Source organism: Prionailurus bengalensis, chromosome X, assembly GCF_016509475.1.
Source record: "Prionailurus bengalensis isolate Pbe53 chromosome X, Fcat_Pben_1.1_paternal_pri, whole genome shotgun sequence".
Taxonomy (NCBI): Eukaryota; Metazoa; Chordata; class Mammalia; order Carnivora; family Felidae; genus Prionailurus; species Prionailurus bengalensis.
The window spans coordinates 90335774-90350878 of record NC_057361.1 but is presented as its reverse complement, the minus strand read 5'-3'; the positions used below and the strand labels follow the sequence as shown (position 1 = coordinate 90350878).

Sequence of the window (15105 nt, the reverse complement as noted above, 5' to 3'; positions counted from 1 at the left end):
CCCCTAAAAGAAAATACCCTCTGGGGAAAATATGGCTGCCCCACAAGCCCGCAGGGCCTAGACCTGTTACCAAGCCCTGGGGAGGCACGGGGCTGGGTGCTGACCTAACTGGATGTAGAGGCGGCAGGTGCACATATTTTCTAGAACTTGCACTTTTCAGATCCTGAGACGTCTAGAGAGTTTAGTCAATGGGCCTTCTTACGGTCTGTGTTCCTTTTAATGGAAGAGCTTGGTTTCATTTCTGGGAAGAGGGCTTGCCAGAGGGAAACAGGGTCATATCATGGATCGTATAGTCACATGCTAAGATGTATAGGCCTCTCTAAACACGTGATAGGAGGTCAGAGCAGGGGTACTTCCAAGGAGGCTCCTATATTGTCAGAAACCTTTCTGGAAGGCCAAGGGGTCGTCCTCTGCTTCAGTCACCAAAATCCATCCTGAGCATCTTCAGAATAACACGGTCGCTCCTCCGGGCGCGGGGGACGGAATTAGGGCTGGAAAGATAGGCCAAGGTCCTGGTCTATGGGAGCAGGCGCCATCAGATGCGCGGGAGCCGTCTGGCCTGCCCCCGTTGCGGCAGAGCTGACGGAACCCTGGGGCATGGCTTGCCTTGGGGGGCCAGATGCTGTCTCTGGGCCAAAGCCGGGCCTGCAGGGCAGGTGGCCAGAACTTGGAAGGAATTCTCTTCCGCAGCCCAGGGTCCAGGCTTGGCCCCAGCAAGCCACCCCGCCAGCCTCTGCCACATGGGGCCTCGCGAATTCCGCGCCCCCGCCCCTCCGCGCTTCTCCGGGCCTCGCCCCCTCCCTTGTCCCCTTCTCCTCCCCCCACCAGCTGTCCCCTTTCCCCAGAGCGCCGAGACAGCCGGAGCCTGGGAAGAGGCGGCCTCGGGCCGGAGGGGGCGTGGTGGGGAAGGGGAGGAGGGCGGGGGTGAGGGGATAAGGAGGCCCGCGCGGCCCGCGCCCCCAGCCACTGCCTGCCCGGGAGCCCGGGTGCCGCCGCCTCCCGCTCGCTTCCCCTCGCCCAGGGGGGAAAGGTCAGCAGCGTCCTGGAGCCGCCGTGTCACTCCCCGACAGCCATGAACTGCAGCGAGAGCCAGCGGCTGCGCACCCTCCTCAGCCGCCTGCTGCTCGAGCTGCACCACCGGGGCAACGCCAGCGGCCTGGGCGCCGGCCCCGGCCCGAGCATGGGTATGGGGGTCGGGCCCGACCCGTTCGTGGGCCGCGAGGCGACCAGCGCCAAGGGCGACGACGCCTATCTCTACATCCTGCTCATCATGATCTTCTACGCCTGCCTGGCCGGGGGCCTCATCCTGGCCTACACCCGCTCCCGCAAGCTCGTCGAGGCCAAGGACGAGCCGGCCCAGGCCTGCGCGGCGCACGAGTGGGCCGCCGCCGACGCCGAGACTGCGGCCGGCTCGCCGGCCCAGGGCCGCCGCCAGCTTGGCCCCGGGGCGCCGCCCGCCCCGGCCCAGGGCGCCGAGGGGGTCTAGAAGCGCGGCCCCGCTTGCTCTCGCGCGCGCGCCCTCCTGGTCTCCCGCGTCCCCGGGCGCGGCGCCCACCTTCTCCTTTCCTCCCCTTCCAGGCGCCGCCTCACCTGAGGCCCAGACGGGGAGAGGCCCGCAGACCTCGTCTGACAGGCCCTGGAAGGAGCACCACCCTACCCACCCTCCAGACCGCTTTTTCCCTCTTAACCCTCCCACCCGGCCACCCCATGCCTACACCCCTACCCCGCACACCCAACTGCACTAAACTGCCTCTGCTCTCTTGTCTTCAGACAGCCCTGACACCATGCTCCAGCCCCCTGGGAACTGAATCCAACACGTCCAGCACTTGGCATTGAAGTGAAGCAATGAAGTCTATCAGAACTCTGGGCCGTCTAAGCTTCTCCAGCGGCTGCCAGGGACTGCTCACTCCACGGAGCCAGCGGGCTTGCCCTCGCTGCCAGGCGGGCCGCGGCAGTTCCAGCTTCCTGTTGCCTTAGGGACTGAGACAAAGAAAAATGAAGAGACCCCAGACATCTTTCCCCTCCCTCCCTCTTGCAGCAGGGAGCTAGCAGGACACTAGGACCAGTCTGTGGGCTAGAATGGACTTCATGGGGACTGAAGGGGGGAGGGAAGCTGCAAGGGGAGGGGAAGATCTATGACCCCAACTGTATGCCTTTCTTGCATCCCGCTGTCATCCCAAAAGTAACTGGCCTGATTTTTAGCAGCGTGGCCATCTTCTGGTGTGGGTAACCGTCCCTGGGTGTGTCACCTCCATACCTCCAAATGCCTCCCCTGTATCGATTCAGTTGCCATGGCAGCTGTCTGCTTCATGTATGGAACAGGAGGCTCAGATGTTTCCCTCCCCTGTAACCTGGGGAATATCAGAGGCAGGTAATAAAGGTTGTTTAAGCAATAGCCTAAGACTCTTCTCTCAACGATCCCAGCCTTGAGACCCAGTACTATACAGAAAAGGAATCTTTTATGCTTTTGAAATTGATGTTTAGATTTGAGGGTTGGATTGTTGCAATATTTAGATCTATATATTCAATTCCAATACCACAGATGTGATTGTGGGTGAAGAAAAGGTTGATATGGTTAAATGGGTTTTATTTTTTTTCAGCTATTTCAAAAGTTGTAACTGCTTTCTTCTTTTTTTTTTTTCCCTTTAATTCTGAACCACTTTGAAATATCACGGTGCTAAGTAAGGGTTTCCCACTTTAGTTTTTCAGGATACACTTAAAAAAGTCTTTTCATACCCATCCCTATTAACTATTATCAAAGGTAAGTTTTAGAAGCCACCTTTGTAAGTCTTTTTTAAAAAAATGTAATGTTTATTTTTGAGACAGAGCATGAACAGGGGAGGGGCAGAGAGAGAGGGAGACAGAATCTGAAGCAGGTTCCAGGCTCCGAGCTGTCAGCACAGAGTCCAACGCGGGGCTTGAACTCACAAACGGTGAGATCATGACCTGAGCCGAAGTCGGGAACTTAACCGACTGAGCCACCCAGGTGCCCTTCCACCTTTGTAAGTCTTAATCATGTGGCTTATTAAAAGAGAAAAATCCATCAAATGGTGTACATCTCAAGTCAGAGGGACAATGCTTCAACTAAACCATCTTAGCCAATGATGGGTAAAGCTACAGGTGCATGTTTATTGGTTTATTCTCCTTGTCTCAAGAAGTGATCAGAACTTGCCTGCTTAGGGCTTAAATGCTTATACTGATGGTGGCTGTTTGGGTTTCATCAAACACAGATAAAAATCACCTTTTAGCATCAAGCCAACTTGTTTAAACACAGCTGGTTTCTGTGACAGCAAGGCAAGCATATTATGGGGCACTTAAATGAGTTGATAGTACATAAACCTCATTCAAGGCATTGGTTTTGACTTTGTAGCCCATCTGGTATTTTACTGGAGCTATTAATAAGTTAAATGAACTTACTTTCATTTTCAGGATCCACTCCTTGAAGATAGATTGGCGTTGCCCAATTGGCTGATCTCTAGTTTTGTTTCAGCGTTAAGGCTGTGCAGGTGGGGGCCAGGGGTTAGGCAGAAGTCCAAGACAATGACAAGAAGAGAGGGGATGCTGTGAGAGCCATCATGGCGGCCAGGGTGGGATGTACAGGGAGGGCACAGATACCCAGCTATGCTAGGGGCATGTGAGAGGAACAATCCCCAGCCATGTATTTCAAGTACAACCATGACCGTCATTTTTCTTGCATAAATGGGGACACAAGGTTGTTCTGACAATGCAGCGTAATCACTGGTTAGGTGTTGACAAATCGGTACCATTTTTCATAGACATTAAACATCTTGCCAAGATTTATATATAAAGAAAGCTGGGAACCACTGGGACGATGCCCATAATTAACATTAATTGCCAGCTGTGGGCAAACAAATCCCACTGCAAAAATATTTCTGTTTTTAAAAATATTATTTTTTTAAATGATGATTACAGTACCTGTGAAGAACACGTAGCAAGAGGAGTGACAGAACTCTCCCAGTGAGAAAAGTGACCTGGCCCAGGGAGAGCGATTTGCTCTACTGTCCAGTCACTTTTTCCAAATACATTCAGGGTTGAGACTGTGTCCCAGAGAGTAAAGTTTTCCAGAAGCCTGGGCACTCGAATCTCTACCGGCTAATGGGGGTGTCAACAGCATGGAAAGGATCATATTGTGGTCGGCAAAAGATAGAAGAAAGGACAACCAGGGCTTGGCAGAAAGGACAACCTGAATAGCCTGAGCTGACTGTACAAGTTGGGAAAATGTTAGCCTTCTCTTGAATGTGATTCTAATAAATTGGAGTGAGTTCTTTTATCAACCCACCTGGCAAGTCTATTTCTTCTGTGTAAGCAGATCCTGTTTTAGGTCAGGTCAGATCGTTGCTCCATAACAATAATGAAGAAAAAGACCCATGCTTCCTTAACTGTAGCTCGAGGCTTCCAACAGAGCACGACTAGGAGATGTTTTGAGTTCCAATGTCTGGAAGTGCTCATTGACAGCACAAAAATAAACAGAAACTTTTCTTCCATTATGCACATAGTTCTGTGTTGTCTACTGATTGACTTTTCTACAGGGATATAAATGGGGTCTTTCATTAGTTTGTAGTTACCATCTTCTCCTTTTCAATTTGCCATCTCTTTTGGAAAGCAAGCATCTGCACATGATTTGTACCAGCAAAGAGAAAAGGGACTGGGCAGCTTTCCAAACTATCTTGCCTGACGGCTAAAGCAAATGCCCCACAGTGTGGTGGAGAGCACAGGACCAGAATCAGAAGGACTGAGGTCCAGCCCTGGCTTTGCCAATTAGATGGCTTCGTTTCTCAGAAAGAGCTGCTTAACCTTCCTGGGCCTGTCTCCACAGCTGTGGGGATTTGAGGATCAAGTAAGATCATGTATGGGAAAAAGCTAGACCTATAACAGCTATCGAAGCATAAGGCGTTAAGTTTATATTTTCCCTTTCCTTCCTTGGGGCAGTGCCTTTGGATAGTTGTGTGGGTGGAAGGTGGGGCAGGGGAGAGAAAATGCTCCACCATGTACAGTCTGCTCTTATTGCTTAAAGAAGAGGATTGTAGGGACTTGGCCACTGGTTCCTAGATTTCTGAGCTGATCTCCCCCATTCTCAGAATCTTGGATGACTAGGGATCTGTGCATAACTGTCTCCCCATCCTATTCATTCCCTTTACTCATAGGCCCACAGTGCCCTCTTTAAAAAAAAATACGACAATTAATACTGTGTATTTTCAGGGTTCCACCAAGACTGGAATGTAGACTTCGAAGACAACAGGTCAAGGACTGAAAGAGGGCAGAAGAGAAGAGAAGGAGGGGAAGGAATCACAGGCTTCATGAGGGAGCTAGGAGGAAGAGCAATCTAGAATGTTCTATGAAGGTAAGGGAGCATGACTGAGGACCACCAGGGTGAATGGGTTATGGTGGTCAATGGCCAACCCTAGGTGAACTTGAATCACCTATCAAAGTGGCTTTGGGAGAAGAAGCTGGATGAGAAGTCACTTTTCAACCCCTATTGTTACTTACCACAACCTACAGCCTATGCAGGAAGACAAAGTGATTAAAGCAACTCTTCCTTCTGTGCTAGACCTCAGAGCATAGTACATGAGGCATACCAAGCTCTCAGAGAATGCAGCCTCTGTCTTTTGGCAATCTGTCCCTGGTGTTTGTCTATGACCTCTTTCTCTTGGCCAAATGTTTGGCATATTCTTTCTTTAGCCTCTTCCTTATTTTTCTTAGTACACTGTTTCTTCAGAATAGTACACCCATATTCATGTTGCAGGACACATGGCATACCGAGACACTGAACTTTGCACACTTAGGTCCTAGGTGACCCCACCAGTCCCTCAATCAGCTGTGTTTTGATGGAGGGCAGGGTCTTGGTAAAAACTGTGGCCTGGGCCTCTTCCTCTGAAGAGAATACACTCAGAGCAGACAGGGAGATACCTCAGTTACATTTTTTAAAAATTGTGGTAAAATATACATAAGGTAGGGGCACCTGAGTGGCTCAGTCCAGTAAGCGTCCGACTTCGGCTCAGGTCATTATTTCCCAGTTCATGGGTTCAAGCCCCCACCAGGCTCCATGCTGACAGTGCAGAGCCTGCTTGGGATTCTCTCTCTCTCTTCTCTCTGTCCTTCCCCTGCTCTTGCACTCTCTCTGCGTCTCTCTCAAAATAAGTAGACATTAAAAAAAGATTTTATAATAGATCACTCAGGACAAGATAAAGGTGAAGCCCAAGGAAAGAATCCCTAGTTGTGGATTTTGGTGAAATCGGAAAAGGGCAATATCTTGAAATGTTTATGTGTGTTGCAGAAGGTGCTTGGGGGAGGGCTATACGGTACTTCCCACGGCGTCTCAAGTCACATCCTCCTCTTACTGCCAGATGCTCTCAGAACCCTGGGGAAGACTAGGGTGGTCAGTAGGGAGCCACTAGGTGGCTTCCACTGTGAATTTGCTGAATTCCCACATACCTGACCCACAAGATGTCCATTCATGAAAATACCTCAGGTCCCTGAGGAAACAGGGGGCCTCCCTTTGGCTCTTCTAGGATCTCAGTGTGATCTAGCAGGGAGGGGTTGCAGCTCCAGCAGGCCTGGAAGAGAAAGAATGGAGACAAGAGGCACGCTAATTTCACTCCTTTTCTCACGCACAGCTCCTCTGGGGGCACTGTGGTCAGGACCAGCCCTTGGCAAAACTATGGGACTGGTATTTATCTTATATTGTCCCTTCCTGTTCCAAGTGTCATCATCACTTGTCATTCCAGTCCTCCAAAACTGTTCCTTCCCTGCTGCCAAGGGCTAATGATATTCATTTACGTCTAATCTGCTATTCATCTCAGTGATGATCCAAAGAATCATCTATTTTTAAATGCTTATTTATTTTGAGAGAGAGAAAGAGAGAGAGCACAAGGTGGGGAGGGGCAGAGAGAGAGAATGAGAGGGAGAAAGAGAAAATCCCACGTAGGCTCTGTGCTGTCAGCACAGAGCCTGACATGGGGCTCGAACCCACAAATCACCATGAGATCATGACCTGAGCCGAAATCAAGAGCCAGACACCTAACCAACTGAGCCACCCAAGTGCCCCAAGAATCATCTGTTTTGAGGTCTGATCTTATTTGTTACTCTTAGAAAATCTCCATTTCGACTGGCCCCAATCTCAGGGGAAGGAGCTCTCTGAGAGGATAGCCCCCATATCTTGGCAATCTGTTCCTGGCATTTTTCTTTAGCCTCTTTCATTCCCTTGGCCAAAAGCTTAGTATATTCTGTGGCCTCTTCCTTCCCCTGCTAAGTATGCTGTCTCTTCAGAGTAGTATAGTGACATCTGTGTTGTAGGACATGTGAGGTCCCAAAACGTTAAATCTTGCACATTTTGCACATTTCAGTCCTAGGGTTTGTAGCTTCTTTGTTTAGGGGCTTTCTTACAACATATTGGTGGACCATTATCTTCTTTAGATTTAAAAGTTTGTGGATTCTGCTAGATTTGTGGAGCCCCTGGCAATGAGGCACAGTAGTATCAGTGAGTCCAGGAATATCCGTCTCCTCCTTTTATTTTTATAATAACCAAGATGAGAATGCTGAGATTAGCACCCACGATTCAACCCCACGTAGATTTGTGCCTTCTTCCTCCAGTCCTCCTTGGTGTGTAAAAGGGATGCCCTTTTCCCAGTAGCGGATGGACATGGCCATGGGGTTAGACACCCTGCTTTATGGGGAAACCTCGTTTGTCATCCCTACCACTGATTAGGACCATGTAACCCTTCCATTCTCCACCCAGATTGTCAGCGGGCATGCACTTCTCATACAATGTAGGAAGTTTGTGTTCATTGTCAACTTGAGTTCCTGGCAGCCAGGGTCTGGGAAAGGGATGTTCAACTTCATCTTGAAGCAGCTGACCATTTCCAAGTTGCCATGAAAAAAGGGGGAAATGCATCATTAATGGTGGCTTTCAGACACTTGTGAGGGTGAAAGGTATGAAAAGGGGCTTGTCCTAGACTCCCAAATCTGAGATAGGTAAGGCCTCTCTGGCAGTCCCACAATTGTCGTAAGCTCAAGAACAGCACTTTGGCTTTTTTTTAATTTATCCCCACTACTTCTGGAGGTATTTGGAAGATTCAACCTTCAGCCATCTAGAAGGGCACCTGAATTTCCATGGGAATTTCCTAGGGTGGAGGGTGGGATGGGGATAGGAGTAACTGGGATGGGCAGAAAGGGAGAGAAGCCCTTGGCCTGCTCCCAAGTTAGACCTCTGTCTATTGGAAGGCTAACTTAACAAACAGGACACTGGAAAGGAATGTTTGAAAAGAATGATGGAAGAAATAGTAGGACAGAGTCCCTGAGGGCTTGTAAGGATGGAATTCCTATCATTTTCATGCCATCTTTTCTATACATCTGTCCCCAACTCTGGCCATAGACAAATGAGAAGTCCTACTTGGAGCAGGTTGCTCTGGAATCAGCTGGGTTAGTCTCCATCTCATGCCCCAAGTAACTGGCACCATCCCTCAGAAGTATGGGCTTTCCCTGTAGCAAGTTCAAGGACTGGTCAGTTCAAAAGCTCCCACCTTTTCACATTCTCCATCATCCACTAATGCAGAATAGTGTAGTGCATACGACATGGGCTCTAGAGCCAGACTACCTGGGTAGCATGAGGAACGTTGCTTAACCTTCTCTGAGCCTCCTTTCCCCCCTCTGTAAAATGGATGTAAGAAATAACACCTACCTCCCGGGGTTGTGGTGGAGATTGTGTAGCATACATAGTGTCTGGTTCATGGTAAAGGTTCGGTAATGGTAGCTTCCAATCTTGCCCCAATCCACTGCAGCAGGTTGTCACGTACACTGCAGCAACGAAACGGCTTTGTCATGGTCACTAATGACCGGCATGTTGCCAATTCCCAGTTCTCATTTCTATGACTACTCAGCAGCATTTTTTTAAAGTAGACGCCACACCCAGTATGGAGCCCAATTCGTAGCTTGAACTCATGACCCAGAGATCAAACCTGAGCTGAGATCCAGAGTCGGAGGCTGAACCAGCTGAGCCACCCAGGTGCCCCTACTCAGCAGTATTTAATGCTCATTTCTTGAACCTTTCTTTTGACTTCTTAACTCCTCAATCTCTTGGTTTGCCTCCTTCTTCACCAGTCATTTTCTTCTTAGTCTCTTTTGCTGCTTCCTGCTGCTGTTGAATTGCCCGGGGTTCTATCCTGGGACCTCTTCTCTTCTCCATCTATTCTCTCTCCCTTGGTGATGTTGACTAGTTCCAACATGCAAAATATCTTCTTCGTATATAAATACCATCTTAACAATGTTGATCCCCAAATATATATTTTTTTAACTCCTGAATCCCCTACTCTGAGCTCTGGACTTGCATATCAGACTGCCTACTTAACATCTCTACTTGGGCGTCCAAACTTGTCTCAAAGTTAACATATCCAAATCAGAGTTTTTTTGAATCCCTCCCCCCACCCAAATTTGTTGGTAACTGGTCATTGCTTAGAAGCTAGCCTGATGCTCATAGGTTGGCCATGTTATTCTCATGTTGGACATGAAACATCTCCCAGAATGCCAACATCAGATTAGTTTAATGACAAGACATGTCTCTGCAATCATGATGAAGTGAGACAAAACAAGACCACTGTGTGGTGTTATCTAGGTACAGACAAAAACAAGGTTGTGGTGAAACTCACAAATACCAAACATCCTCCTTTCCCACCTAATTTGAGTGGCTGATACTTCTCTCCCCCTTCTAGCTTCAGTCTTCCTTCATTCTAGATAAGTATTATCAAGATACCCAGTCACAGAATTACCGTCCCTTCCGAATAGCATCCAATCCAGAGAAAACCCTCACTTCCTTGGACCTTCCCCCAAGTCACCTAAGATAAGCTCCAATCCAATAATAAGTGTTTTCTAACACCTCTTACTGAGACACCCAGGGTTCCCTGTGGTATGAATCCTCCCTTGTTGCCATGAGTCATAAACCAAATTTGTTCAACTACAGATTTGTTCCTGGTGGTCTATGGCTTTGCTGTATTAATCTTCCCCGTTGTTTTTTGTTTTGTTTTGTTTTGTTTTGCTTTGCTTTGGTAAATGGTACTACCATTATTTATCCAGTTGCTTAGGTTAAAACAGGAGTCATACTGATTCTGTATTTTCCCTCACCCTTCCACATTCAATTTAGGATCTAAGTCCTTTCATCTGTACTTCCCAAATGAATTCTGCATGTAACCACTTCTCATGATCTCCACTTCTACCACCCTAGTCTACACCCACATTGTTTCTTACCTGGATTAGTATAACACTTTCTAAGTGGTCTTCTTGCCTTTACCCTTGACCCCCTGCAGTTAGTTCTTCACTCAACAGCCAGAGCAGTATTAAAGCACAAAGTGGATCGTGTCTCATCTCTACCTAAGGCCCTCCATTGGCCTACCCACACAATTAGAATACAATCCCAACTCCTTCCCATAGTATACAAGACTTCTCTAAACCTTATCTCCTGATACCCTTCCATCTTGCTCACTAAACTCAAGTTACAGTAATCTTTTTGCTGTTCCTTGGACACATCAAGCTCATTCCTGCCTCGGAGACTTTGCATGTGCTGTTTCTCTGCACGGAATGTTCTTCCTCCATATCTTCTCATGGCTGTTTCCTTCTCATCATTCAAGTCTCAGCTCAAATGCCATTTCCCCAGAGGCCTTCCTTAACCATCCTATCTATAGTTGCTCCTTTCTCCCAGCCCCCACCCTATTCTCTATCCCATTACCTTGTTTATTTTAACCTCACAGTATGAAGCACTGTCTAAAAATACCATGTTTGTTTACTTACTAGTTTATTATCAGTCTCTCCCATTTAGGCTGCAGGTTACATGAAGGCAGGGATTTTTTTCAGGCCAATTATAAAAATTTTTGAGTATTTTTATAACTTTGGAGGAGTATAACTAACATTAAAAAGTACACACACTTAAAATATATAATGTGATTGATTTTGACATACATATACACCGGTAAAATCATCACCAAAATCAAGTTAACAAACAGAACCTATCCATCACCACCAAAAATTTCCCTTGATTCTTTGTGCCTCCTTCCTACTGGTCCAGCCAATCAATGAACTGCTTTTTGTCACTATTGACTAATTTGCATTTTCTAGAATTTTATATGAATGTAATCATGCAGTATGCATTTCCTTTACTCAGCTTCCTGATTTATACACTCACTTATGTTGTTGCATGTATTAATAGTTTGTTTCTCCTTATTACTCAGTAATTGTAGGGCAAAGTTTGTTTTTCCATTCACCTGTTGAAGGATATCAGGTTCTTTCCAGTTTTTTGAAATGAATGAACTAAGCTTCTATGAACATTTGTGTGCAAGTCTTTGTGTGGATATATGTTGAATGCAGGGATTTTGTGTCTGGTTTTTACAACATCTCCCATGCCAGAGACTTGCATGATATTTACATATTATGTGGTAGTTAAATATCTGTTGAATGAATAAGTGAGCCTTCTTTTTCAGCCCAGGTTCATGGACATTTCCACTACTTCTGTGCCCACCCTAGAATCTTTCACCACCCTGACTTTTGTATGATTCCTGCCTTTCCAATCTGCAGCCCTGGGTGACCCCTTGAAGGTGACTGTTTCCATGGTTGGCTTGTTGGAGAAACTCTACTCATTGGGTTCACTGCCAATGCATGCTCTCTACCCTAAGCTGGCCCCTCTGGCTGTTCAACAATCCGTTCATTCCTCGCTTGCTGACTCCCTATCACATTCCCTACAGCAGCTGCTCCAAACTTCCTGCCCTCTCCTCAAGCCCCCAGCCCCAGCCCTCCCCCTCATTCTCAGGAGATGACTTCACCTCCTTCATTACTGAAAAGATTGAGGCCAAATGACAGAAGCTTCTTCAGCTTCCATCTGACCCATCTGCACACAGCCATCTCAAGCTCTTCCGACTCTCAGGAAGACATGCTCCTTCACCTTGCCAAGGTTAAGCTCTCTGACCATGTGCTTGATCCTAGCCGCAACTATAATGATTTTAACAATTACAACAACACCCCAAAAAATGTACTTAGCTCTCAATATGGACCACACACTGGGCTAAGTACCGAGAAAACAACTCTAATTATTATTGAAAAACTATGTCTTTAACATGCATCATTTCTTTTTTTTTCCTAAGCTGAAAACCCATTACTTTTTTTTTTACACTAAAGTATTGCAAACACTAAGCACTTGGCATATGTTGCCTAATTCAATCTCCACAGCCATAGTAGCATAGTTCACAGTAGCATAGTACTAGTTTTTACAAAAACAGCAGAGAAGGAGACTGGTGAACAGACACATTAAGCAACTTCCTTTGGGTCATATGGCTAGTAAATGGGGGAACTGGGATTTGAACTAAGATTGAAATCCAGAGCTATCTCTTTCCTTCTTTCCTCTCTCTCTCCCTCTTGCTTTCTTTTTCCTTGAAGTTCAGGGGGTTTTCTTAATCCCTACTCTGTAGTTCATGGCCTATTAGCACCCTCGGTCACAATATACAGCAACTATAGGAAAACATGAAGGATCTTGCCAGACTAAGCAGTATGATCTTCATCCTGTGGGCAGAGATTCCTAAACCTTAAGGAAGCACACCGTGGGGTGCTTCTTAATAGCGCATGTTCCGAGGATCCACCCTCATATCTACGGGATCAGTGCCTTTGGAGGTAGGCAAAAGTAGAAACATCCAAGACCACTTACGAGGCTCGAGTGGTATTCCAGTGGCCCGGACTATGGTGGTAGCTGTGGAAGTGGATATATATATATATATATATATATATTTACTGTGGTAAAATACACATGAAAGAGAATCTACCATTTCATCTGTTTTAAAGTGTGCAATTCAGCAGCATTTATTCCCTTCATGGTGTTCAACCATCACCATGATCAATTTCAGAACATTTACATAGCCCAGATGGGAGAATCTGAAAAGGAAGAACTGGCAGAGCTGTGTAATCAATGGAATATCGATGGGGAAATGGAAAGGATGGTTTGGATGGCATACTGATTGGGACAGTGGCAATCCCCAACAGAGATGACTAAATAAAAAGTGGGAACTTGCACGGGTAGAAATGAAGGAGACATGGAGGCAATTGTGGACATGGTGAGTTTCTTAGCGACCTTCAGGGTGGAGATATAATGCACCCAGTTGCAGTGGATCCGGAGTACAGGTGGGAGTTAGAGCCTGGGGGCCCAGACTATATAATAGCAAACATTTGCATGAGGCTTACTACTTGTCAGGCACTGGACTAATGCACTGCGTACCGGATCTCAAGTAATCCTCATTTTACAGAGGAGCACACAGGGCCACAGAATTATTAGCATGTGACAGAGAGGAGACTGGAACTCATGCATACTGACTTTAGGGTCGGTGCCATTCTGCTGTGCTGCCTCTCTCAGAGGCCATTCCATCTACAGAGGGATAATACTTGAATCCAGGAGGGTAGGGGCAAGGCTGAGGACAGAGCCTTAAGGAAAACCTGCATCTATGGGGGGAAGGGGAAGGTGTAAGTGGAATCCACTGAAGGAGACAGAGAAGAAGAGATCAGGTAGGTAACAGGAAAATGGGGGGAAATCTCAGAGGCCAAAGGAGAGGAGAGTTTTAAGGAGGGAGTGTCTGATCCTGCAGATATATTGCAACTGAAGGGCTGTGAAAGAGCCATTGGATTTGCTGACGATTGTCACTGATCACATTCCAGATGGCTGGTCAGTGGGGAACAGTGTTAAGGAGTGATTTGGCAGTAGGAACAGAAGGCACCTAGGGTACACACTTCTTTTGAGAGTCTTGGAAATAAAGTGAATGATAAAGCTTTGGAAGGAGTCGGTGCAGCATCTTGGATCATGCAGACAGATCAGACTCCTGTCCTGCCACTTGCTGAGGGACCTTGAGTAAGTGATTTAGCTTCCTGGAGCCTCAGTTTCCTCATGGTAATAACAGGGCCTACCTGTAATAACTGGGTAAGATAAGTGAGAAGATGCATGTAAAAAGGCACATCGATTAGTGATTGTTACTAGTTGCTCAATAAAGGCGAATGAACCTAGTTCAGTGATCTTGAGTATCTAGGAAATTCTGCTATCCGGCCTTGTCAGGGTCTTTGAGATCAGGGATGACCAGACTAGAGTTGCTAACCGCTGTCAGTAGAAGGCCCTTTGGGGGTCACCTCAGACTGGAGTCAAGTCGTGGGGGTTAAACTCAAATTATAGCAGTTTGAAATAGATGGCTCTTCAACCCATTACTTCCTGTACAGTGAAATGGGTACAGCTTGTGTGAATTCTGTCTGTGAGTGACTGGGTAGAAAACCAGAACTTTGGAGGGGAAATGAATGACTTATTGCAGACCATCCTCTGGCCTGGTTTTTCTGAGCACCCAAGGGAGCAAAGAAATCCGAAGGCATCTTGGCATTAGGTGTTCAGGGAGATTTGCCCACTTGCAAGATGGGAAACTCTCTCTCTCTCTCTCCTCCATAAACCCCACACAAATATCATGTCCTTTTAAAAGAGAATATGGGGGCATCTGGGTGGCTCAGTCGGTTAAGCATCCAACTCTTGGTTTCGGCCCAGGACATGATCTCCCAGTTCGTGAGTTTGAGCCCCGCCTTGGGCTCTGTGCTGACAGTGCTGAGCCTGCTTGGGATTCTCTCTCTCTCTCAAAATAAATAAATAAACTTAAACAAAAAATTTTTAAGTGAGAATATGGAAGAATGCATGCAATGCTAAAATTCTAAATGTTAGTGAATTTTTCTTTCAGGTTCCTGAATATGTTTAATGATCTTGCAAGAACTCAGAGGTCAGAAGTATCTGTTGTTCAGGTTGGTATCTCTAGGAGCTGTAGAAAATTTTCTAAAATCTGTGTTGACTTCACATCATTCCTTGAAAGTTGCTTTTATTAAAAAAAAATCTCTCCCACCATCTTCTTCTCCTCAAATTTTGATGCATAGTGACCTAAAGGCAGACTTGTGGTTGAGATCTTCTAGTTCATGATCAGGAGTTTATCAGAGACATGCTTTCCCCATGGAAAATTCTGCTGGTGCTCAAGGCCTACAGTGACATTCATGAAGCCCAGACGCTGGGCTCAAAACTAACGTCAGTGCCCATCTTATAGAGCCACT

General features: G+C 46.8%; 1 protein-coding gene across 1 annotated transcript; it reads left to right on the top strand.

Annotated features, from left to right (window-relative positions):
• Positions 1-936: 936 nt before the first annotated feature.
• Positions 937-2395, top strand: KCNE5 (potassium voltage-gated channel subfamily E regulatory subunit 5). Its single transcript, XM_043571675.1, has one exon. It carries the CDS (start codon positions 1073-1075, stop codon positions 1484-1486), a length of 414 nt encoding a protein of 137 aa, XP_043427610.1. The 5' UTR covers positions 937-1072; the 3' UTR covers positions 1487-2395.
• The last annotated feature ends 12710 nt before the right edge of the window (positions 2396-15105 follow it).

Coding starts and splice junctions, on each gene's coding strand:
- KCNE5 (XM_043571675.1), top strand. CDS start 1,073: ATGAACTGCAGCGAGAGCCAGCGGCTGCGCACCCTCCTCAGCCGCCTG.